General features: G+C 42.9%; 2 protein-coding genes and 1 pseudogene across 3 annotated transcripts in view; all 3 read right to left on the reverse strand.

Annotated features, from left to right (window-relative positions):
* The window catches only part of brwd1 (bromodomain and WD repeat domain containing 1), a 43,503-nt gene extending 33,936 nt beyond the window's left edge, over window positions 1-9,567 (reverse strand). The window contains exons 1-14 of one of the 2 annotated variants that reach the window (XM_061216718.1): window positions 9,190-9,567; window positions 9,031-9,089; window positions 8,874-8,903; window positions 8,588-8,647; window positions 7,107-7,257; window positions 6,578-6,676; window positions 5,869-6,029; window positions 5,419-5,640; window positions 4,158-4,258; window positions 2,836-2,906; window positions 2,515-2,615; window positions 2,085-2,125; window positions 1,694-1,795; window positions 267-420 (exon numbers count right to left, since the gene is read on the reverse strand). In XM_061216718.1, coding sequence (XP_061072702.1) covers window positions 267-420; window positions 1,694-1,795; window positions 2,085-2,125; window positions 2,515-2,615; window positions 2,836-2,906; window positions 4,158-4,258; window positions 5,419-5,640; window positions 5,869-6,029; window positions 6,578-6,676; window positions 7,107-7,257; window positions 8,588-8,647; window positions 8,874-8,903; window positions 9,031-9,089; window positions 9,190-9,238 — 1,401 coding nt within the window. In that variant the 5' untranslated portion in view covers window positions 9,239-9,567. The remainder of the gene's footprint in view (window positions 1-266; window positions 421-1,693; window positions 1,796-2,084; window positions 2,126-2,514; window positions 2,616-2,835; window positions 2,907-4,157; window positions 4,259-5,418; window positions 5,641-5,868; window positions 6,030-6,577; window positions 6,677-7,106; window positions 7,258-8,587; window positions 8,648-8,873; window positions 8,904-9,030; window positions 9,090-9,189) is intronic. The other variant, XM_061216716.1, reaches the window with a different exon arrangement.
* The window catches only part of LOC133107602 (uncharacterized), a 980,437-nt pseudogene that overhangs the window by 295,625 nt on the left and 660,165 nt on the right, over window positions 1-24,647 (reverse strand).
* LOC133108343 (non-histone chromosomal protein HMG-14-like) lies at window positions 17,402-21,688 on the reverse strand. Its single transcript, XM_061217822.1, has 6 exons — window positions 21,470-21,688; window positions 19,983-20,006; window positions 19,720-19,746; window positions 19,401-19,430; window positions 18,904-19,032; window positions 17,402-18,471 (listed from the first exon to the last, which is right to left on the reverse strand). The coding sequence occupies exons 1-6, from the start codon at window positions 21,482-21,484 to the stop codon at window positions 18,385-18,387; spliced, it is 312 nt and encodes a 103-aa protein (XP_061073806.1). The 5' UTR covers window positions 21,485-21,688; the 3' UTR covers window positions 17,402-18,384.

Consider the following 24,647-nt stretch of genomic DNA (forward strand, 5'->3'; position numbering starts at 1 on the left):
AAAGCCCAGTGTCCACCAAACAGCCAAGACGAAACAAGAAATCACGGAACATCCGTGTTTAAATCTCAAAACGTCTGCGAGTATGGACTTGACAGTCTACACTGAGTCAAACAAATAAACAACCATTGACGTTTCCATGACGACCTGATTGAACCGTACTTAAGACTAAGCATGCTCAGGTTTCACAGAGACGTTCTGAAACGGCCTGGTCTCGGCCGTTTGCTGGAGACCGGGCTCAGAGGTAGGAGAGAATGCGGCTGTCTCACTCTCAGGATGTGCAGAAGCTGCCCTGTGTAGGAGTTCCACACTTTCAGGAGGTGGTTGTTGACCGCAGTGATGACCATGTCGTCATGGCGATCCCACGACACCATCGTCACTTTGGACTTGAAGAAGCTCTCCTCATCAGTCCGAGGCTCAGAACTTTTACAAAGAAAAACATTCAGATTAATAATGTCATATAAATACATAATGTATTATAACTATAATTATAATCTAGAGTACTGCAGTGTGTTTAGTTGATAAGATCAGTATCAACATTTGAAGTGTAAGGCCCCATATTCATTGATATTATTTGTAATTTTCATCGCTGAATGTGAGTGAATGCAGATTGGTAGAGAACCACAATCAGCAGAAATGGCATGAGTGTTGCGTGGTACAGTTGTCCTGGGTCGTGTAGAGAAATGGCTTTAGTTTGTGTGGTACAGTGGGGGTTGGGTGTGGTGTAGAGAGATGGCTTTAGTTTGTGTGGTACAGTGCGGGTTGGGTGTGGTGTAGAGAAATGGCTTTAGTTTGTGTGATACAGTGGTGGTTGGGTGTGGTGTAGAGAAATGGCTTTAGTTTGTGTGGTTCAGTGGGGGTTGGGTGTGGTGTAGAGAGATGGCTTTAGTTTGTGTGGTTCAGTGGGGGTTGGGTGTGGTGTAGAGAGATGGCTTTAGTTTGTGTGGTTCAGTGGGGGTTGGGTGTGGTGTAGAGAGATGGCTTGAGTTTGTGTGGTACAGTGGGGTTGCGGGTTTCTGCTTTTGAATATTCTTTTTTTGAAGCCTTGCAGTGGAACATTCAAATGTCGAATTATTCAAAATCCACATCCCTGCACCCCAAATGGGCCTTCCTCCATTCACCAAACATGCAACCAGCAGGTTCTCCCTGCCGTGCTGCCTTCAGAAGAGGCTTCAATGCTTTACATCCAGAATATTCCCTGAATTCAATCGGCCAAGCAACGTAATGGCAATGTAATTGTTATTTCGGGTCTAACCAGGTGACATTTAACTCATTTTGGATAGGTATGGTACACTCGTAAAACCAGCGCTTCATAAGGACAGCGTTCCCTGTGAGATGTCAGAGGGCTGCCCTGACCGCACTGCCCTGAAGCTGTCGGAGGGCTGCCCTGACCGCGCTGTACTGAAGCTGTCGGAGGGCTGCCCTGAGCGCGCTGTACTGAAGCTGTCGGAGGGCTGCCCTGACCGCGCTGTACTGAAGCTGTCGGAGGGCTGCCCTGACCGCGCTGTACTGAAGCTGTCAGAGGGCTGCCCTGACCATGCTGTACTGAAGCTGTCGGAGGGCTGCCCTGACCGCGCTGTACTGAAGCTGTCGGAGGGCTGCCCTGACCGCGCTGTACTGAAGCTGTCGGAGGGCTGCCCTGACCGCGGCTGGTTCAGATGGGTGGGGCATGCGTGATGAGGCCCGGGGGTCCTACCCGGCCAGAGCAGCAGACATGTCCAGCAGGGTGCTCTTCCACTCGTGCCGCTGCTTCAGGGCCCAAACCCGTGCCGTGCCGTCCCTGCTGCCACTCACGAACCTGCCCACAGAGAACGCCTGATCAAAAACCCTCACACGACACGCACAGACCACAACCTGTCCGTGTGAAGAGGGCCCCAAGACAGGAAACTCGCCTTTCTGGCTCAAACTGGTCTAAACAAGTAATACTATTAACTCTATTGAACAGATTGGTTAGAATGCATTCTTGTTCACTCTGCTCTAAAACCGGCAAAAATATATCAATCATGGACATTCCATAAACTGCCCTTATGATAGTGTTTTTGGAAACAGATAACTGTATTCCACTTTGATCAAAATAGATCACATACCTCTCTCCAGAATGGCAAAACTGGATACTGTCCACCTTGTCCTGAGAAAACATGATGGAAACCATTTTAACCGGGTCAACTACCTGTCAGACATTAGTGCTGTCAGACCAGGGTTAGCGTTTATAAATGTATCCGCACTAAGGCTAGGTGTTTATCGCGGGAAATCCTGGCTAAAATCACAAAGCAGTCACGGCCTAGTAAAAAATAAAATAAAATAAAAAGGCAAAAATCTGTGGTATAAAAACAGTATTTATCAAAAAGAATGAAATAACATATGCAAATGTAGCAAGCACTTGACCAGAAAATTAGCTTCAAAAAAGAAGACTGGTTTTGGCCGCAGGGTTGTGTCAATGGTTTGGTACAGGATGATTCAAGTGACCAGGTCCCCATTTCTTTATTCTTCCTTAAGAAGAGAGGGGGGGGGTTTTACCGTGTGGGCGTCCAGCTCGGCAGTCTTCTCCGGAGTTCCACAGCCCAGGTAGTACACCCTGATGACGTGGTCAGTGCTCCCGGTCACCAGGAACATCCCGCCTGAAACATTCAACAAGTCAGGCCACATCCCAAACGCTTCCACAGAATTCAGCTCCATCTTCTCTAAGTGATACATGCAGACACCATTGCTGTTTAGAAAGATATTTAAATGTAATTTACTGTAATTAACATTAACGTAGAAGCCACCTCATAGAAAAATCTTTACAATTCTTCTATTTATTTGTTTGTGTTTTTATTAGTTTTGTATTTTGGTCCTTACCAGAGCTGCAGGAAGAGCAGATGACTTGCACTCCTGGTCTCGGCCGCTCTGTAAACTTGTGTGGCCGATCACTTGAACACAAACAGAAAGTATGTTTTTGCCCTTTCTGCCAAATCCCATCCTCTGACGATCATGCAGAAAACCGGATACAATCTCCATTTTCCCCTCCATTTCTCCGTCAGACCTGTCCACCGCTAGCCTGGATAAACCCACCATGGGTGAAGGCCCAATAGACCCCGCTTTACCCGCCAGCTTCCACTCTTATGTGTTAACCAAGCAAAACCAACCATTCTAAGCCGATAATGGGACCTGGTTTCAGGATATCAACCAGTCAGTGCACGTTTCCAGTGGTGAAGAGCATCTCTGATTGGCTTGAGTGCACAGCAAGGGCTGATCCGCTTCAGGATTTTGTGCCAACTTCTTCTCTTAATTATTGAATTGGCAAAAAAAACATCTGGATCAGACATTTGTGTACACACCAGCCACAGCTGTAGACTGCAAGTGTATCCTAAAGATTTTACTCTGCTCAAGTACAGGAGTGAACCAGCATCCTTTCTATAGTTGTCAGAAAAATAAATTAAGGTAATTGGTTGGAACAAAAAGTTGAGTGCTGCACCCTGGCTTGAACACATAAATGACTGGGGCCAACAGTAGCTGCAGCCTTTCTGTTATTGGCTATGGCTCACTCACATGTCACTGTTAGGGGTGGGACCTTCTACTAGAGTGAATGAGTATTTGCCGGCAGATTAAATTTTTTAAAACTGATATACATAACTGTGTGTCAGTGGGTGTGTGAGGCACACAGGCTTTCAGGTACATGTCCTACTCGTGGAGTATTCACATTTTGAAGCAACAACGAAGCTGCTGACATCCCAAACTAAATCATATTTTAAAATATTTTCAGGAGAGGAATTTAACAAGCACTCGTATACCTTTCAATGTTATGCTAATAAATCTAATATACATTTATCGTAAATTTGCAAGTTGGTAGCCTAGTGCGCAAACACAAATGTCTCTAACCTTGGTAAAGCCGCAATACCACAGTATTATTACAATAGTCTTCTAAAGTTTGGTAATTGTTGGTAAATGGTCTTTGTTCTAAAGTCAGGTAACTGTTGGTAAATGGTCATTGTTCTAAAGTCAGGTAACTGTTGGTAAATGGTCATTGTTCTAAAGTCAGGTAACTGTTGGTAAATGGTCATTGGTCTAAAGTCAGGTAACTGTTGGTAAATGGTCATTGTTCTAAAGTCAGGTAATGTTGTGTAAATGGTCCTGCCTTCCACTATAAGAGCTGATGAATCAGGTAAGGAGCTGGTGATCACCTGAAATTGATGTTGTTCACATCCCACTGCCACAAGCACACCGTGGCGTCTGTTCCCGTGGAAACCATGTAGCGCTTGGAGCCCTTGGCAAATGGAGAGAACTGAGGGGACAGAAAAGGGCATTTTGGGAAAGAAAACAATCGGCAACATCCAGTCACACTGACTTCAGACGTTTCATCGCAAAATTCCTGCCCGCTATGCACAGGTAAAATTATTCTCTCATCTGAAATGACTTCACAGTATGAATTCATAACATTACCCTGACATTCATTCAGGATGAAAGTAAAATTAATTCTAAAAGTAAATAAAAGATGATGGCTGGAGGGATTGCAATCTACAGGAAGGGAAAACTTTTGGGCGGGAAAAATTTAAACCAACTTCAACGATTAATCTTGTTCAACAACAGCTGCTCCAGGCACTCCAGAAACCGTCCAGTGTTACAAAACCGGATTTTTTTGCCCCTGCCTTAAAGGGGAAAAAAAGTTCATTCCAATCCAGAGGGGCTTCATTCCAATCGCTTATTTTCTTGCTCTTTTATCTACTCTGACAAAAGAAAAAAACTGAGAAAGCGACAAGAAAAAAAAAAAAAAAAATCAAGAAAATGTGAATTAGGCAAAAGGATCCTTTTACTGGTGCCCCTTCAGACCCCAGTGACACTGCGTCAGTTACAGACGCAGCCCTCGCCGCTTCAGACCCCAGTGACACTGCGTCAGTTACAGACACAGCCACCCCCCTTCAGACCCCAGTGACACTGCGTCAGTTACAGACGCGGTCCGCCCCCCTTCAGACCCCAGTGACACTGCGTCAGTTACAGACACAGCCCTCGCCGCTTCAGACCCCAGTGACACTGCGTCAGTTACAGACGCGGTCCGCCCCCCTTCAGACCCCAGTGACACTGCGTCAGTTACAGACACAGCCCTCGCCCCTTCAGACCCCAGTGACACTGCGTCAGTTACAGACGCAGCCCTCGCCGCTTCAGACCCCAGTGAAACTGCGTCAGTTACAGACACGGCCCTCGCCCCTTCAGACCCCAGTGAAACTGCGTCAGTTACAGACGAGGCGGATGCGTGGCAGTTGAGGAGAGGTGGATCCACAGGGCGATCATTTATACACAAAGGAAGGATTTGGAGTTCCTAACTCATACTACTAAGGAACATTTAATTGGTTGTAAGGTCGGTAAGCGATTGGAATGAGCCCATGGTCTGGGCCTTTGAGAGCCAGTGAGACAGAGCTGGCGGTGAGAGGGCGCAGCGCCCCCTACCTGCAGGGAGGTGATGGAGCCGCTGTGGCCCTGGAGGACCGCGACGGGCGCACAGGTGCGCAGGCACCACACCCGGATGGTCTTGTCACAGCTGCCGGCCGATATCAGGGTGTTCTCAAAGTTAACGGCCAGGTCCGAGATCTCGGCCGAGTGCCCCCGGAGTGTGGAGTGCAGCCGCCCGTCGAAGGAGGACCAGATCTTCACCAGGCAGTCATCGGAGCCCTGGGGGAACGCAGGGTTACACACGGGGAGGGGAGGCACGCCATCGCACCAGCGTTCACGTTTGAATGATTTTCAACGGAAATCAAGAATCATTCAACACCTCACGAATACAAATCACTCAACCGGAGTCGAGGTTGTTCTTGAACTACAGCCTGAAATCAGCAGAAAACACTGGCTGTGCTACACAAATGGCGAGCAGGTCTAGAGCCCAGGAGGGTCCTTGCTCACCGTGAAGACGCGGAGGCCAGTGCGGTCGAACGCGATGCAGTACACGGCTGACAGGTGGCCCAGAATCCTCCGGTGCAGCCTCATGTGTTGGTAGTTGCTGACGGGGTTAACGGAGCCGAAACGCTGCGCCCCAGTCAGTTCCCTCCCGCGGCACACCATCACTGCCAAAGACACACGGGTATGAGAGTGTGTGTGTGTGTGTGTGTGTGTGTGTGTGTGTGACACACCATCACTGCCAAAGACACACGGGTATGAGAGTGTTTGTGTGTGTGTGTGTGTGTGTGTGTGAGTGTGCGTGTGTGTGTGTGTGTGACACACCATCACTGCCAAAGACACACGGGTATGAGAGTGTGTGTGTGTGTGTGTGTGTGTGTGAGACACACCATCACTGCCAAAGACACACGGGTATGAGAGTGTGTGTGTGTGTGTGTGTGTGTGTGTGTGTGTGTGTGTGTGTGTGAGACACACCATCACTGCCAAAGACACACGGGTATGAGAGTGTGAGTGTGTGTGTGTGCGCGTGTGTGTGTGTGTACTATACAGGCATGAGTGTGTGTGTGTGCGTGTGTGTACTCTACGGGCATGAGAGTGTGTGTGTGTGTGTGTGTGTGTGTGTGTGTGTGTGCGCGTGTGTCACTGTGGTAAGACACACAGGTGTTCAGGTGTTATAGACCTCCATGCCTCTACCTGCCAGTCTGAGAACGCTTACCCAGATTGGGAGGGTCCCAGCATCTCAAAGGTAGCTCCGGTGGTCTTCCCCGATGGAGTGCGGCAAAAAACGAGCCCTTCCGTACGACCTTCCTGCAGTCTGGTGATGAAGAGGCGTTGGGGGGGATATTAGGTCATCACAAAATATAAACTGGTCCGGCTAGAGTTACAGAGCAGGCCAAGAAGGTGAAGAAGCATCGTTTTTTAAAAATTGCACATCTGTTTTTTCAATGCTAGCAACAAAAAGCTTAGTTTTACAAATAGGGAACTGAACAAATTGTATTAAGCAATGTTATTACATATGTCAATGTGCAGCACTGCACTAGAGCTTTCTTGCATTTAAAAATATATGTAAAAATAAATAAATAAAACATAGACGACACATACATAGGTTTATACCTGACATAGGTTAAACCACATAAGGGTTATACCTGACAGACAGGCAATATGAATAGTATTGCATGGAATATTAGCTCGGAATCAGGCCTCCTGTGGAGTTGGGTTATAGGCTCATGTGGGAAGTTGGGTACCTTTGGCCGTTCGGAGGAGGGAATGTCGGCCTGAACCCAGGAGAGAGCAGACTCCAGACACACCGGACGGAAACTCTCTGTCCAGAATCGGACCCATCTGCCTGCAGATCTGCAGCAGGTGGTCTGGGGCCACATGCCTATTCGCAGCCACCTACCAACAAAAACGCTAATTACACACACTGTTCCCGGCAAATACACAAAAACGCATTCATAATTAACAATCCGCTTCTGCTGTCACAAGCAAATATGCTTCTCTCGTTATGTTGCAACATAATAGGAAAGTAGAACGCAGCCACTGTGAATAAAATGAAAATAAAATGGGCAACTTCTCAGTAAGAGAAGCACGTAAATGCTTTTAAAGCTACTGAGCAGGGCATGGGTTAAAACATGCCCAAACAGGACTACTAACTGACACTGACATTTTTACAGGTTGAAACTGAATTTGAGTAACTAAAAACGTGTGCTACGGTTCCTGTACCTAAACGTCATTTGGATACCGGTTTTCCATTTTCTATTAAAAATGCAAATGCAAACGAGACTCAAAGTCCGTGGGGAAATTGGCCTTCAAAATGTCACATGATGGAAACGCACCGAAAGGTTTCGCACATCATAGCAACATTGTGAAAACGCGACCGTTCCAAAGCTTTTATTTTTACAATGTTTGTGCTGCGTTTCACTCCGTCTGAACTAAACTCAAATTCAAATCATTTATTTTTTGCTAACGGCATTGAAGGCTTTAAATAATTACACAATGATTATTCTCAAAAATAATAAAATGAGTAGCTAATGAAGAGCCATTTCAGTAGGTTTGAAATGTTCTATTGATATTGATGTGTTATTTATTCGTTTCATTCTTAAGAGTGGAAGGTTGAAAACAGATTCTTGTTCGTACATGGGGCATTGTTCGTTGTAGAACGATACAAAATGTATATCTAGACCATAATAGCTTAAAATAAAAATCATTTTTTTGGAAACAAGGTCTCTGGCTGAGTTTCCGACGGTAACATCTGCTCCTGCCTGAGATGGCACTGGGTAACTATGCAAAACACATTTGCCATTCGGACGAATCACAGAGCAGGTCACAAGCGATATAATTTAACCAAAGTGCATACAAGCAGCGGATTGGCCACATTGGACAATCGTTACTTAGCCACGCCCCCAAGAGTCCCACCCTATCTGCAATACAACACTCAGAAATAAAATGTATCTTGCTAATCACGGGTCGGCTAAATTAGTTTAGCAATCCGAATGCGTGTCGACGATTTCCCCACCATTCCTCTCTAAACTCTCACTGTCAACAAAAATCTGTCACGACTGATTCGAACCAGAATACCATAGCCTACTGCTGCCGACGCCAGACTGACAGTTGCTACGAGTACACCCTGGTGGAGTCGTTAGGCTCTACAGACATTCAGCTATACTTAGCTAGCTAAAACAGAATATTAAATTATAATTGACAATATAGACTTATACACTCTTACCAAATCTTCGTAGGTTCTGGGATGCGCGTTCCCTTCCCAGTCCAATCTCCTTGGCAGGAGCTTTAAACAGAATGTTCAGTGTTAGGTCGAAGAACACCATTTTAGTAAAAGTACCGGCTTCACTACTAGCCTATCTGAAATTAGATTTGTAAAAACGAGTGATGTCAAAAAAGAGAGACAGGGTCACACATACAACCGGTTAAAAAAAGCCAAGACGAATTTTACGTTCCAGTACTGCCGAGACGCAAGCAGTAGCGGAGGTTTCGCGGAGTCGCAATATACACACCTGGTATTCCTCCAGCTCACGCACTAAAACCTGCAATAGATAACAAATCTACGTTTCAGATGACAATGTCATTTATATTTAGAATTAGCATAACGTACAAGTTTGCTTGCCGAACATTTAGAAATGAAGAAATGAGTAGAGGCTAGCCACAGCTCACCTCAGCCGCTTTCCGACAGGGACCGGTCGTTAAAAAGCGAGAAATTAGGTAATATAGCTCTACAAAGGGAAACAAGAAACATCAAGACCAGAATGGGTTTTCAAATGTAAAAACCATAATATCGATATTTTGAAATGTATTCACTTTTAGGCTTCTTACCCGATTCAAGGAGCGAAACATTCTGACTTTTGGCCACTGATTCGGCCATTGCTCAGGGGGTAAATTTTCGTCGAACTTATTTTAAGTAATCGTATGATATATTTATTTATTTTCCGTTTCTCTGCTCTGACCCCCTCCTCAGTTGCTCCCGCTCTCTATTCTGCCAGTTTTCGGTCGCCATTGGAAGGATGAGGCCTCTGCTCTCCGAGATACTTCCGCCAGAGGAGAGGAAATAGGGGGTGGGGAAGAAAAAAATAAATCCTCTAACAAAGGGAGATCACAACAGTATCAAAACGCTCGCTCGCTCTCTCGGGATTTAAAAAACTTTTTTATTTCAACCCCGCTATAGTTACAAGAACGTCGCACAAAGGAGTAAAACGCCAGAGAAAAATATTCTATTGTTGTTTTCTCCTGCAAGGTCGAGCGTGTCTTTGCGATGACGTCACATATTATGGCGACACAAAGACTGGAGCCGAGATTGCATTGTCGACACTTACAGCAGCCTTTATCATACATTGAACATATACAATCGTGTCGTTGCTTAATATTAATTACGAGTATGTCCATTTGCTCCGAGAACGCACACGTTTCAGTCGCTTAAATGAATGTAAAGACTGGAAAACCGGGCCGTGCCTATTCCTAATATATCAGAACTAAGAACTAAGACCCCAAGTTTGTGGGTCCTCACGGGAAATGAACAATTAGTGCATTCGCTGTTTTCAATAACTGCCTTATATCCAGCAGATGTAAAATTGCGAAATTATTATTTTGGAATATTGTTTTATCCTGTTATTTATACATTAGACAGTATTGGTATTACAAATGGTGACATTCACAATAGCAAGTGGTTTTTTGTTCTCGCGTTCTGGGAACATATGGTTGGGTAACCGAAACTGGTACGTTTTTGATGCATATACACAGTCCCCTACGAAAGTATTGGAACAGTAAGGTCAATTCTTTTGTTTTTGCAATACATTGAAGACAATTGAGTTTGAGGTCCAAAGCTGTATGTGAGATGACAGTTCCAAATTTCAGCTTTTATTTTATTTTTATTTAGATTTGTTAAAGAACTTCGAACACATCACCTTTTGTATCAGACCACCCACTTTTTAGGTGAGCAAAAGTATTGGAGCATGTGACTGACAGGTGTTTCTTGTTTCCCAGATGTGTCCTGTTAGATTGATTGGTTAAACAATAAATCGTTCTGAATGTCTACCCTTGGTTTTAGCCTGTGAAGACTGCATTTATGTTAGAAAAGATAAAGCAACACAAAGACCAGAGAGCTGTCTTTGGGAGGAAAGCAAGCCATTTTGAAGCTCAGAAAAGAGGGGAAATCGATCAGAGCCATTTCACAAGCATTGGGGATAGCTTGTACAACAACTTGCAATGTCCTGAAAAAGAAAGAAGCCGCTGGCGTACAGAGCGACGGACACCAAACAGGTCGACCAAGGAAAACAACAGCAGTTGATGACAGAAACATTGTGAGAGCTGTGAAAATGCCATCAGTCTCTGACATCACAAACAATCTCCACAGGGCAGGGGTGAAGGTATCTCAATCAACCAGTCAAAGGAGACTTAGAGAGCAGCAATATCTGCATCTGGCTATACCACTCATCAGTAGTAAGATTCAGAAGGTGAGATTACAATTGGCAAAGAACCACAAAACAAGCCACAAAAGTTCTGGAACAAAGTTGTATGGACTGATGAGACCAGGATTAACCTGAAGTGTGGAGAAAGAAGGGATCTGCTCATGATCCAAAACATACAAGCTCATCTGTGAAGCACGGTGGAGGAAGTGTCATGGCTTGGGCCTGCATGGCTGCTTCTGGAGTGGGCTCACTAATCTTTATTGATGATGTAACTCATGATGGTAGCAGCAGGATGAATACAGAAGTCTACAAACTTCTGCCAACTTACAGAGAAATGTGTCCAAACTAATTGTGAGGAACTTCATCATGCAGCAAGACAATAATCCAAAACAGTGGAAGGTTTTTGACTGGCTAAGTTGATCACCAGACCTTAACCCAATTGAGCATGTATTTCACCTCCTGAAGAGGAGATTGATGGGAAAACCCTGAAACAAACAACAACTAAAAGAGGCTGCTGTAAAAGCCTGGTAAAGCATCAGAAAAGAAGAATGCAACAGTTTGGTGATGTCAATGGGTCGCAGGCTTGATGCAGTTATTGCAAGCAAGCAATATGCTACCAAGTATTAAGAGTTATTTACTTAAATACTCTCTGGTCCAATAATTTTGCTTACCTAAAAATTTGGTGATCTGAAGTTGCTATATTCCTAGTAGCAAATGTATTCATTGTATTGCGAAAACAAAGGCTTGGCTTTTCCAATACGTTTTGAGGGGACTATATATACACGCAATGAGCACTTTATTAGGTACTTATTATACTTTTTCTGCTGCTTCTGCTGCTGTAACCTATCCACTTGTGTGTTCAGAGATTCTCTTCTGCACTGTCACCTTCCTGTCAGCTTTTACCAGTCTGGCGATTCTCCTCGGACCTCTCTCATTAACAAGGCTTTTTTCCCCCACGGATCTGCTGTGTACTGGATGTTTATGGATGTTTTTGTTTTTTTGTTCTTGTTAATAAGAGACGTCAGGGGAGAATGGCCAGACTGGTCACACACAACACATCATAACTGTAAGTGGATAGGCTACACCAGTAGAAGTAAAAAAAGAAATCCAATAAATAGCTAATAAAGTGCTCGGTGAGTGTATATGTGTGTGTGTGTGTGTGTTAAAATAGGAAATACGTTTCAAAATGGAGGTAAAAAATAAACTTGTGAATAAAATGTTTTTTTGTTTTTTGGTATTTTTGAATATCCTTTTAAGTTTAAAAAAAAGCATTAGAAAATGTGTCTTTATATGATAAGGAGCAGGCTGCAGGAAAGATGGACTGACAATCTAGCACCTTAACAATGACAATGAGGTGAATTTGATGGTATTTTCATCTGTTTCATTGGACGAACGGTTTAGAAATGACCTTGTATGTAACATCCCCCCCATTTTAAGGTACTACAAGTATTTGTCTTCACAGATGTATTTCGTTTGGCAGGTGTATGATTAGTGTGTTGTGAGTGAATGCAGACGGGAGCTGTTGATGTCTAGTCTTGATTCTAGACTTTGAAATTGCCTTTGCTGTTGGGGTGTGACAACATGGGGAAGACAGTAGTGTTGATGCAAATTAAGCTGGCCATCATAAGACTCAGAAATCAAAACCAATCAATGAGGAACATTGCAAAAACACTGGGCATGCCCAAGTCAACAGTTTGGTTCACTATTATGCCCCAGTCATGTACCTTAGCCACTAGGCTACAGGCTGCCTCAGTCATGTACCTTAGCCACTAGGCTACAGGCTGCCCCAGTCATGTACCTTAGCCACTAGGCTACAGGCTGCCCCAGTCATGTACCTTAGCCACTAGGCTACAGGCTGCCCCAGTCATGTACCTTAGCCACTAGGCTACAGGCTGTCCCAGTCATGTACCTTAGCCACTAGGCTACAGGCTGCCCCAGTCATGTACCTTAGCCACTAGGCAACAGGCTGCCCCAGTCATGTACCTTAGCCACTAGGCTACAGGCTGCCCCAGTCATGTACCTTAGCCACTCAGCTACAGGCTGCCCCAGTCATGTACCTTAGCCACTAGGCTACAGGCTGCCCTAGTCATGTACCTTAGCCACTAGCCACTAGGCTACAGGCTGCCCCAGTCATGTACCTTAGCTACTAGGCTAAAGGCTGTCCCAGTCATGTACCCTAGTTCTTGTTTAAATCAAAGGTGCAGAGCTATATTTTTTACATATAGAATAAAGGATGGGTTTCAGAAGATTTCATAGATCTAAATAATTGATCATGTGACCATTAGGGCTGTCATTTTCCAAGTGTCTGTGTCCCTGTAGGCACTTTATGTTCATCCATGTAAATGTAAATCCAGGATAAGAGGTCAAAGCAGCGACAGGTGTCAGGATTTACAATATTATTTTAGGAATGCCAATGGTTACTGCAAATATTCTGGATCACCCAAAATTATTGGTCATGTCTTAACCCTCATATTATGTTAAGATTTCCTTTTTTTGTGTACATTTGTTCCACGTTTTCTCCCAATTTGGTAGCTAATTGTGCCCTATCTATTTCAATTGCCATGTTAGCATATACCGCCTGCACCTCGTCCCTCGGCGGCCCATATGGATCGGGTCACCCTGGGCAGCCCTCGCAGCGCCGCGCCAATTCTCCCACTCCACGTGAGCCGGCCAAACTCAGCTTTGGCAATCAAACCCCGGTCCTTGGTGCGCAACTGCAACGAACTAAAACCTGCTTCAAGCGCTCCATTATGTACACTCCAAGGTACAATAGGTATTTTCAGGCTCCTAACGGTCAAGAGAGGAATTGCAACAGCAGACAACCTCAAACCACAACACCGTTTATGCTTCCCGCAGTCTATGAATATAACGCATAAATCGTTATTATACAGTTCAGTTTTCTCGTGCACTGTTTTGGAGAGCTGACAGTGACAAACGCAACAGAGCCTGCCGTCTTTTCGTAGTTAGAAAATGTTGGCCGAACAGGTGACTGAGATCTTGACTTTGGTGTGCTACACAACACTATTAATAGTTTTCACTTTAGCTAACCAACTATATTGTGAGCAAGCACCTAATTTGGCTGCGTAACTAGCTGGCTATATAACTAAGATATGATAGTTTACCACAACTGATGCAACTTACAGTTTGCGAGAAATAAAGGTTTATGGATGATTGAACACGTAAAGAGAAAAAGGGAACGTGTAGCTGCCCAAATTGCACTCCAGACAAGCGATCACTGAAACGCTGTATACTATTGCCTAGCCTATCTAGTTAGAAAACAATACCAGTTGGCTAGAACAAGCAAATTACCGATTACTAGTTAGCTTCCCGAATGAACAAATATCCACCTGAAGTACAACGCTTGTGCAATCGCTACTATGTTCGCATTGCATATATTTTATCGTAAGTGGGTATAATTGTAAATTGTAAATTCTTCAAGCTAACTATAGCTAATTTGCTTGTTGCTACCGATCACAAACTGGTATTGGTTTATAACTACATATGTAGTCTTCGCTTGGATAATAAGCAATAGTACACAGAGTTTCAATGATTGCTTGTCTGGAGTGCAGTTTGGGCAGGGACCCGAACAATCAGAATAAGCCCGCAGAATGCCATTGGCTGTGGCAGTTGGAACCATTTTTCAACCAATGAGCTTTAATTGCTGTAAAATGTTTTGATACATTTTACGGCCGGACACATGTACACTTTGAACCGAATTTAAGGACTATAAACACAGGCAGATGGTGAGTCAACATGTCAGTTAGTCTTTTTCAATGATAGGAAGGGATTTACAATTGTCTTATAACAATGTTTTAATACAAAACTCTTACCCATCGTACCTTTAAGATTTCATTACAATCTTTATAATTGGGGTCAAATTGACAAACAGTTTTAATTTTTAAAATTATAATAGAATTGTGTGTACCCTTCTCATTGTCTTCCAAATGACTAGCCTTTTATCCATAAATATGCCACATTTTAGAGCCTGTGGCAAGTTAAAATTTGACTCCTGTATGGGAGAGTGCCACCAGAATCATCCATGAAAAAGAAAAATGGTAAAAAGAAAATTCTGATTTTCATACAGCCAAGGGTAAAGCTAACACCACACAACTCCTTTGTATGCAAAAGTTTGTACAGGACTTTTGAAAACAGCATTATGTTTATTTCATGTTTAATGTTTAATCCCATGATCATTACATTTATATGCTTTTATATGCTTTTCTTCACACTGAAAATGTTTAGTGATGAGGGGAAACTCAGCTATTTTGCACCAGAATGCTCACCACACATCAGCTGAGGTGGAGAGGGAGAGAACAATACTTTTGCAGATTGAATTGGAATGATTAGGTGGCAGGTTGAAAGAGTCAGTTTGGGAATTTGGTCAGGACACCAAGGAACCCCCCCAACTCTTTCAGATGAGTATCATGGGATCTTTAATGACCACAGTGAGTCAGGACCTTGATTTAACATCTCATCCAAAATATGATGTCTCCTACACCACTGTGTCCCCATCACTGTTCTGCAGCATTGGGAGTAATTTGATCAGAGGGAACATCACCTCCTACACCACTTCAAGCAGCAACTTAGTTTTCCCTGGAGGTCTCCCATCCAGGCACTAACCAAGCGCATACCTGCTTAGCTGCAGCCATTTGGCAGGAGCTGGGTGCATGGTGGTGTAGGCTGCTCCACTGTGTTTTCTTCTTGGGAGGGTTTCACACACTAATAGCAATACAAGAAAGAAGAGAGTAAATCGACTCAATAATTATACTGAACTATAAAATGTATAGCATGAGATTTTTTCCTTTTAATAAATGGAAGCAACTGAGGGAGGAGGTGTGCTTACAGACCTAGAGACAGAACACAATCACCTCAATATTTGGCCCTTTTACCTATTCACAATATTTTACCTGTACCTGTGCAGCTGCTGTTCCCAGATGTTTTTTAATTCTATAGTGCAATAACAGATAATGTTTGAACCACGCAGGGCTGAAATATGTATGTGGGTGTGCCAGTGTAGTATAGCTACCAGCTGGGCCACACAAAACATAGATGTTTTCTGGAACCCCAACAGTATCTCCACCTCCCTAAAATGGTTCCTTCATTGGTGCCTAAATATAACTATGATTTGCCCTTGTATTTCTCAGATATTTGTAGATGGCATTTGGAAAAGCAAATCACAGGGGAGTAAAACGTGGACTATTCCTGGGTTTCATGCCAACTTTTGCTCTTAATTACTGAATTACTCTAAACATTTACATGATATGCCATCTCATGTGTTTCCTGAATTGCAGTTAATTCTTGATGCCCTGTGCGAGATGCTGTACTGTGTTATAACCTGCAAGTGAATGCTGGGGTGTTGCCTACAGCTAGTTAGAGAAATGAGGCAGGGAAATTTATGACAATAAAGACCTCCAAAAAGGCCTCCAAGAACTCAGCTGTCCAGCAGTGTGTTAAGGCTTGGTTAAGGCAGCAGTTTTATTTTGTATTCAGGTGTTTGTCTGATAAATACATTCCCTGGAAAAATAAGGAGGAAAGACGTCCAAAATATGTTTAATTGGACTTTTATCAACCGTATAACATTCTGACAATAGGTTATGAGATTTAAAGGAAAAATGTAACAGTCCCTTTCAACCTTGTTTACATTTCTGAGAATAATTTTATTTGGTCGTTTCGCTGGTTTACCTAAATTAAAGTATCTTGTCAAACGTACAATGTATCGCGCTGTCGAACAGTGCGAAACACTTCATATAAACGAGCTCTATAAAAACCTGGTGTATGGGTCTATTATACAGCAACCCTTGGGGGGCGTTTAAGAAAAATAACAATCGGGGGGAAGACTGGAGCAGCTACGAGTTTGCTTCTCGGGTGTTTTCGGAACTCAAAGCCTTTTCTCGACTTCTATTGATTGTACGATCATTCCAAAGCCAAACCGTTCTAAACAAAATACATGTAGAGAGCGACCATGTTTTTATCTAGGCTTTATGTGTAGTCTACATTCAACGCGACTTTCGACAGAAAACTAAAGCGGAACAAATGTATATAAGCCAATTGTCTATGCAAATAAAGCCAATACCGGAGCCATAACAAGATATTAACCGTACATGGTCGTGATTTTGAATAAAACCTTCCTTTCTCCAACCATTAGCCTGTTAAACTATTCTAGTTCCAGTTCAAGCGCATATTCGTGTTACAAAGTGTACTTACGGTTCACTTCTGAATATGCTTTAAAAAACTGTTTAAAACCTATTCAGCCTTGACTACTTCTGCCAATCAAGTTAAATCCTGTAAATTAAGCGTATACGGTTTTCGTGTCCAGAAACGAACCTCTTTAAAATTGTCGAGAAAAATACACGCAAGCATTTAGAGCAACGTTTTTACTTTGTATTACGTCATCGAATTGTAAGAAGGCGACGAGACGCACTAGCGCTGGGCGCCCTAGTTGCGTAGTGCGCTTAACCCTCTAAACAGTAACTTTCAGTTTTCTTAAGCCGTTTTGAAGAAAGTTTTCCCTCTCGGTTATGAATACAGTATTAATTCTTTAATACAAATGTAACATGCACACGTAATCGACCCCTTCTATATTATATTATTTCCCATTCACAGAAAGACCTTCACAGAACAAATTACAACCAACACTTTATTGGTTTGTTTATACCAATCAATACACAGATACAGCTACAAAGAAAAAAACTGTACACTTGTACTTGTTACCTAAAAACCACATGGGTAAATATTGCTGCTGCTGGTTTGTTCACTTGACAGATTCAGTGAAAGTACAGTCATTAGCTTCAGTGTCCTTTTCAATGAACAGTTATAACCAGTATGTTTAACACTGTAATGCATGCCATGTCATTAGCTTCGCTAAGAACACAGGAATATTCTGTTTCATCATCCTCAACGTACCAATACATACTGCATATAGAAGTCTGAAAATCCTTTTTCACAGCAGCTATACAATGTTATTGCAATGCTATCACCAAACAATGAGACAAAACCAATACAGGCAATGTACAGGCCTTAGAGAACTCCATTACTAGGGAACAGGTTTATTACTGAGTTTGCAGATTCTGAAAAACTGCATGAGTAAGAGTTAACATTTATAGAGCACAGCTTACAAACATTCTAAAACCTTTTTTTTTTTTTTTTTTTTTAATCATTATGAACAATAAAACAATGCATAACCCACTTGAGTAATCCCCCCTTCCCTCCCGCCCCATACGATACAGGTTACATATACTGTCCCTTATACAGCCTATGGAATGTTAGTCACTCAGGCAAGATCTCCCAGTTGTACAACAGTTTCCTGAAAACGACACGATTACATGTTTTCAAAGGCTGCAACCTCCCCTCCCCCACACATGAAAACCGAAACCGCTGACCAATCTGATGACCATATCTTTCCGTCCAGAGATGCACAGATGAGGCGAGATCCCTCTCCAGATGTGTGAGCGTGTGCATGTCATTTTTGTCGTTTTTTAAAAAAATGCGTTTCTACAATCAAACTACTAAAAAACCTGCTTTTAGAAAATAGTTGATAAAAATATTCCTCTGAATTGTACAAGAAAAGAGGTACGGGAGAGCACTGGTAAAAGATGTGGTGAGGATGTTATTCTGCTGCGGGCTCCTCTTCCTCCTCCTCCTCCTCTTCTTCCTCCTCCTCTTTCTGTTCGGGCTCCTCTGGTGCGGGCGCCTCCTGGAGTTTGAGACAGGAAGTGTCAGGTCACGCGACGGAGGCAAGCGGCCAAGCCTGCTCTCCCCACCAACACTAGCCATACTGACCAGCCTCCACAACAATCATACTTCATCCACTGGAGCACAATATAATACTAACTAAAGTCAAATATTATACAAACTATAATTCATGGAATTGCTCAGAAGACTAATGAAAGCCAAATGTAGACATTATCAATGCAGGTATCCACATTATTAACGTTAGAAAATAATGGATAATGAACATGTTTTATACTGAATATAAAACATGTCCATTATCCCTAGGATATCGATTATTATATTAAGGAAAGTTGCATACAACTTCACCAAATAGCCAGTCTGTGTGTGTGTGTGTGTAATATAAAACACTGACATATACACACAGCCACACTAAGGCGCATGGCAGGGCTCTAACCTCCTCAGCTTTGGCCTCTCCGTTTTCTGCGGGCACGTCCTCCTCTTCCTCCTCCTTCTTCTGCTCCACCTCCTCCACGGGCTTGGGCTTCTCCGGTTCCTTGAACTTCTTAGGTTTCGCAGGTGCCTTCTGCAAATAACACACAAACTGTAGTCCTCCCGCACCAACTCACACGCCAGAACAACATTTAAAATGCACACTTTTGTTGTTGAGTAACAAGATTCTTCAGCAGTACTTTAAAGTGATTGAAGGCTACCAAGAAATTGACTTTACTGCCGTGAATAATAGCTGATAACTATATTAAGTGATGTAATAAAGTATTAATAAGTGATGTAACAAAGTAACTATATTGTTAATAAAGGATGTAATAAAGTATTATTACACTATTTTGATTGATGTACTACATTTAATCACTTAATATAATTAATTATGAATATTGCTATCAAACATGTCTAATATTAGTTTGCATTTAGTTTTCTGTATTTCTTGTGCTTTACCTTTGGCTTGGGCTCTGCTGGCTTGTGTTCCTGTTTGAAAAAACAAATTAAATTGCATTTTATTTGTAACACTACTCACAAAGGTGCTCCACAGAGTAACACAGAAGGGAATAACAGCTCCAAGCCCCCAAATAGCAGGAGGTAAAGAACCCTCAAACAGTGGCGAGAAAAACTTCCCAATGGAAAGAAATCTGGCTATAGGGGCATGCCCAACCTCCACTGGGCACAAATAAATGTTTCAAGAGTTGAATTTGCCGATAGTCCAATACCTATGGTCAAACGGAAGCACACCCGCCCTTATAGTTTAGCAGACACTCACCTGCAATCGTGCAGATCTTCTTTTGGGCTGAAAAATAAATGAGAAAAACAAGAGCAGTGAAAGATCAGATCTGACCAGACATGTGTGTATGTATAAATGCAATGACAATTCACTCAACCATTCAGCACTGATCAAATCAAAGGATTAGTATTGATCAATGTTGTGCTCAAGCCATAGTGGTTAATTGTGCCGACAATGTGGACACATCCAAAATAAGAATGAAACAGAAAAGGTGAACAGGACCGGACGGCTGGTTTACCCACCTCAGGTTCAGGTTCAGTGGGTATCTGTGTGGAGAGAGAGAGGGAGAGAGAGGGGAAAAAAAGAAAGAAAGTTGAGTGGGCTAAAATCAACAAACTAAGGAGGGGCGGAGACGTGTCTGTAGCAGATGGGGGAGGGGCAGCACGCGCCATAGTAACAGTAATGTTATGTAACCTGGAGTAGGGTGGGGGAGGGAAATGGGAACGATTGTTGCAGCTTTGGATCACCATAAAAAGTAACCATGTATCTTCTTCATATATTATCTTGTTATATTAATTTATTTCAAGTAATTATGCCGAAACGGTTTAAAAGTTTCCGCAAAATAAGTTCCAATCGTCTAGTGGGTGTGTATTGCTATGCAGACCGAGAGCAGCAGGGAGCAGGCGGCCCCGCCTCCTCGTTGCGCATTCATTCACTCGTAATATACGGGGATTTGCTACAAGAACGCATCCAGCGCTACGTCAACCAGTTCCCCCTACCTTCCCGCCATTCATTCGAATTTTGAACTCCGAGATCCTCAGCGATCCTCCAAACGGCTACAGAACATACGAGAATACGGCAGCACCAGTGGCGCTGTGATGACGGAGAATCGCCATTGCATAACGCTAAAGACAGAACCGTGTAAGCAAACGCAAAGAAGCCAAATGGCGCGCACCAAACAGACCCAACAAAACGCTCAATTCTACTTGATTCTCAAACGAAACCTTTAGAGTATGGGTATTTATAAACAATGTTTATTGTTTTAAGATTTTAACCCCAGCGGCACGCTTCTTTCACACCAAACAAGTAGCCTACCCATAAAACATCTAGGCTACAGTATGTAGCCAATGTTCTCTTCGCGTATTAGGGAAGCCATGACACCCCAAGACTTAGTGCCCTTTACAAACCATAGGGAGTAGCGCACGACAATTACGCGTAACTGCGCCGTGCACGCCAATATATAAATACGCTTCAACCGTATTAATAATTTATTTTTTTACAAAAACAAGCTAAATCAAAATCACATTAAATATGAACAGGTTGGGCATTATTTTCACCATATATGGGCGATTTTACCCCCAGCGTTTCTGCAGAGTCGCAACCTGTGCGAACGCGAGGGTTACACCCCTTTGTTTGAAGCTATATTGCAGCGTGATAGTCAATTTAGCAAACAAAATCAAAAACTATTTTAGAAAAACAAGATCGTTTATATTTATAATCAGGTAGTGCAGTCGAATATATTATGCATGCATTATCTTTAGCAAAACTCATTTCTGAAGAATACAACGCGTACCTAAGTAAAAAGGCGCCACTTCCCATGTCGCCAGATGGATAGGCATTTAAACTCCCAGACCACGGACTAGTGCAACAACGGAAGTTGCATTTTAAAAAACCCATGCAAACTGCAACAATGTATTGATTGCATAGTCAAATATTTATACAATATTTATACCCAAAGCGGCATGGTATAAAAACATTAAATGCATACGACAATACAGCATAAACTTACGGGTCTTTTCGGCATGGTTGGTTTTCTTTTGTTTTGTTCTTTTTAACAAAATGGAGAAAAACAGCTCTGTAGCGGAGAGACCAAAATTTTGCTGTGCACCGTGTGCTCAGTGAGATTCAAACAGCACCTTGTTACACAGTGTAGCTAGCATAAATGTTCCATCAGAACAGAAACTAGCTAAAACCGGATTGGATTCTCCCCCTCCTCCCTCTCTCTCCCTATTCTATTCATCACAGCGCAGACCTGACGCGCTACCCACTCTCCGCCCCTCCGGCCCGCTGATTGGCCTCTAGGACTCGTCAACATATTTTTAAATCATAGCAAGCTACCTGTGTGGGTAGGTTTATACGCCAATCAGTGTATATTTTCCCCAGGTTACAGGAGGGGGGAAATCACTGGAAGTTCGTTATATGTTCCCTACGCTATTTGTTTATTTTTCATTTAATCGAAAATTTGCTCGAAAGCTATGGCCACATACCCCTTAATAGCCACACGCGGACACTCCCCCCTCAGCTTTAAAGGGCAGGGTTTTAATTTGCCATTAATTAAAGTTTGAATGATGGTGCTTAAAAAATGAATATATGGCTACATATTTTCTGCCCAATGTTGCAAATATAAAGAAACGCTTGTACACACACACACTGCTATAGGTGTCGCGTGTGTTCCATAAGGCTCACGCTGATAAACAGTAAAGATGGCGGCGGCGTATGCTGCGCTCGGTCGTTAGTAGCCTATTCGGGTCTGGTATGTCCTTTTGCGCAATTTCAAAGAAACCCCCTGGAGTACATCCATTGTAATTAGGGGTTGGCTAACCGAGACTGCATTTGTCTGAGAAAGACAAAATACGCGGTTCTTTTTGTGTCATAGCCAAATTACTGGAAGCTAAAGCCTGTCGAATACGCCTGACTGTAGGCTTCCATACTGTTCTATATGGGCATCATCATTTGGCTTGTTTTCTTCCTACGTTTTCATCTTTCAGTCCATCGTATTTCCCCATACATTTTTATGTAAGAGCTGGGCGCACTGTGGTTACCGATCCACATGAAATATTTTACATAGACAGAAGTTCAAAACACATTTCAATTCATTAGCGCTACGACACAATAAAACATAATCCGTTAAACCCAGCAAACAATATTACAAGGAAGGAAATAACCTCCATGACTATAGCGCACCGACCACTGACATTACCCCCAAACCTCATAAACAAGGCAGAAAGCCTTCATAAAGCAAAGGAATTGGAAGCATATTGCAAGAAAGTGGAAATAGCATGTACAAGTTCGTTAAATATGTGTAGGATTTAATTGGAGTTGTTATTTTTGATTTGCAAGTTCTCCACTATTCTACCCTCTTAATTATCTTGAACCTATAATATAGCCTGCCCACACATAGTAAGCGTTTCGGAAAATGGAGACGGACCGCAGCAAGCATTGTGTTGAGCAAACGATTACAATTCACCAGCACAATATGTCCTGCGAACATCGAAGGGAAAACTGTTAAAAATGGTTTTGCGTTTGCTTGATGTTTGAAGTCAACTAATTTTGGAAGCATGCTAATAGGCTTTGACGAACTAGTGAACCAGTAGCCTAATCTTAAACTGCAAGACTTTCCCTAATCCGTGGTTAATGCAATGCGAATACTTATTCTCCGTGTAAGTAATGGGAATAATACAAAATCTGGCATAATGAAGGTAGATGACTGGGGAGGTAAATAATTAGCCGAATAATAACTTGGGTAATAATCCAATGCACAGGACAGACCGAGTCAGACATTTCTCTGGAGGTCCTCATGACCAGGACTCGTCCGTGGCTGGTTATTCTGACTGTTAGCCTGTAGCAGAATATCTCCCGCTTCATGGACAGGCTTTGAAAATAACTTTCGCCCTGACCAACTGCCCAAGGTCTTACAGAAGGATGCACGAGAGATGTAGGATTTTAGGATATTATTATTTTTTGCTGATCAAGCCTGCACATACCCGCTGGTCTGTATAACACGTGGACCTGCTTTTGTTGGACTTTGTCAGTAGAATGGACTATCCAGATGATTGAAAGATCGGTGTAGCTGTACACCCGACTCCCCCCCACCACTGCCAAAAAGAGCGCTGCACGTATTGAAAAAATGCCTCTCCTTCCACCAACGTGTTCATGGTGGTGAGGTTGCCAGTTATGTAATTTTGCACAACAACACCAGGATGGCTGTCGAATCGAAGACCTATTTTAAGAGATTAATTTAAGATATACTGCAAGATTATTTTTATTAAGAAGAACGACAATAATAATTATATTTATTCTGCATTGACTTTGTGTAGGATTTGAATCCTTTTGTAAAAAATAAGACTGTAAAGCTGACACAAGCCTATTTTAGATAAGGGGACAAAGCTGTTATCACAACCGATTTGCAGTCTATGCTTCCTTTAATCATTGTAAAGGCTCTAATATATCTTTGAAAGCTGAACGTCAACGTGTGAATGCAATGTACTTGTGTGTTTAAAGTTGTTGTTTTATTTGCTTGCAGGTCTCATGCATAATAGATCTTCATATAAATGTAGAAATAAAATTTAGTTTAAATAAAAATAAAAACACTTTTGTAAAAAGAAAATAGGCGCTTTGTAAAAAAAAAAAAAAAGGTCAAAATTTAAACTGCACCAAAAGGCGGGAAAGTGTCTATGTCAGGTCTACTGCCCGTCTACCCCGCCCCACACACACACACACACACACACACACACACACACACACACACACACACACACAGCTCTTCGATAGAGAGCGGGGTGCTGCTTGGCCCCGCACAGAGAGAGAGGGGGAAAGAGAGCCTGCCAGTGGCAGGTGGGTTTCAGATAGCAGGCGGGGCCTTCACTGGGCCCCAGTGTCACAGCTGCTGCCTGTTGCTGCCCCTCGTCTCCACCGCCGGGCAGGGCGGGGCGGGGGGCTGTTACAAACGTGCCCCGGTCCTCCTGCCGACTGTATATCACACCCGACAACCAAATGTCTCTGACACCCGTTTCTGTGTGTGCGCGCCGTGTAATGACTTAATGGCAACTGCCTGTACTCTAAAAGAGTAAAGCCAGCCATTTAAAGGCCTTCCCCCCCCCCCTTTGCCCATTTAATCATTTCAAATATTGGATTTTTTCATGTTTACTTGGATGCAATTATGGAATTATGGGCAATAAATCTCAAAG

Source organism: Conger conger, chromosome 13 (assembly GCF_963514075.1).
Source record: "Conger conger chromosome 13, fConCon1.1, whole genome shotgun sequence".
Classification (NCBI taxonomy): domain Eukaryota; kingdom Metazoa; phylum Chordata; class Actinopteri; order Anguilliformes; family Congridae; genus Conger; species Conger conger.

Coding starts and splice junctions, on each gene's coding strand:
- LOC133108343 (XM_061217822.1), bottom strand. Junction 19,747..19,982: donor CCACTGAACCTGAACCTGAG/GTGGGTAAACCA, acceptor TTTATTTTTCAG/CCCAAAAGAAGATCTGCACG. Junction 18,472..18,903: donor GAGAGGCCAAAGCTGAGGAG/GTTAGAGCCCTG, acceptor CTCAAACTCCAG/GAGGCGCCCGCACCAGAGGA.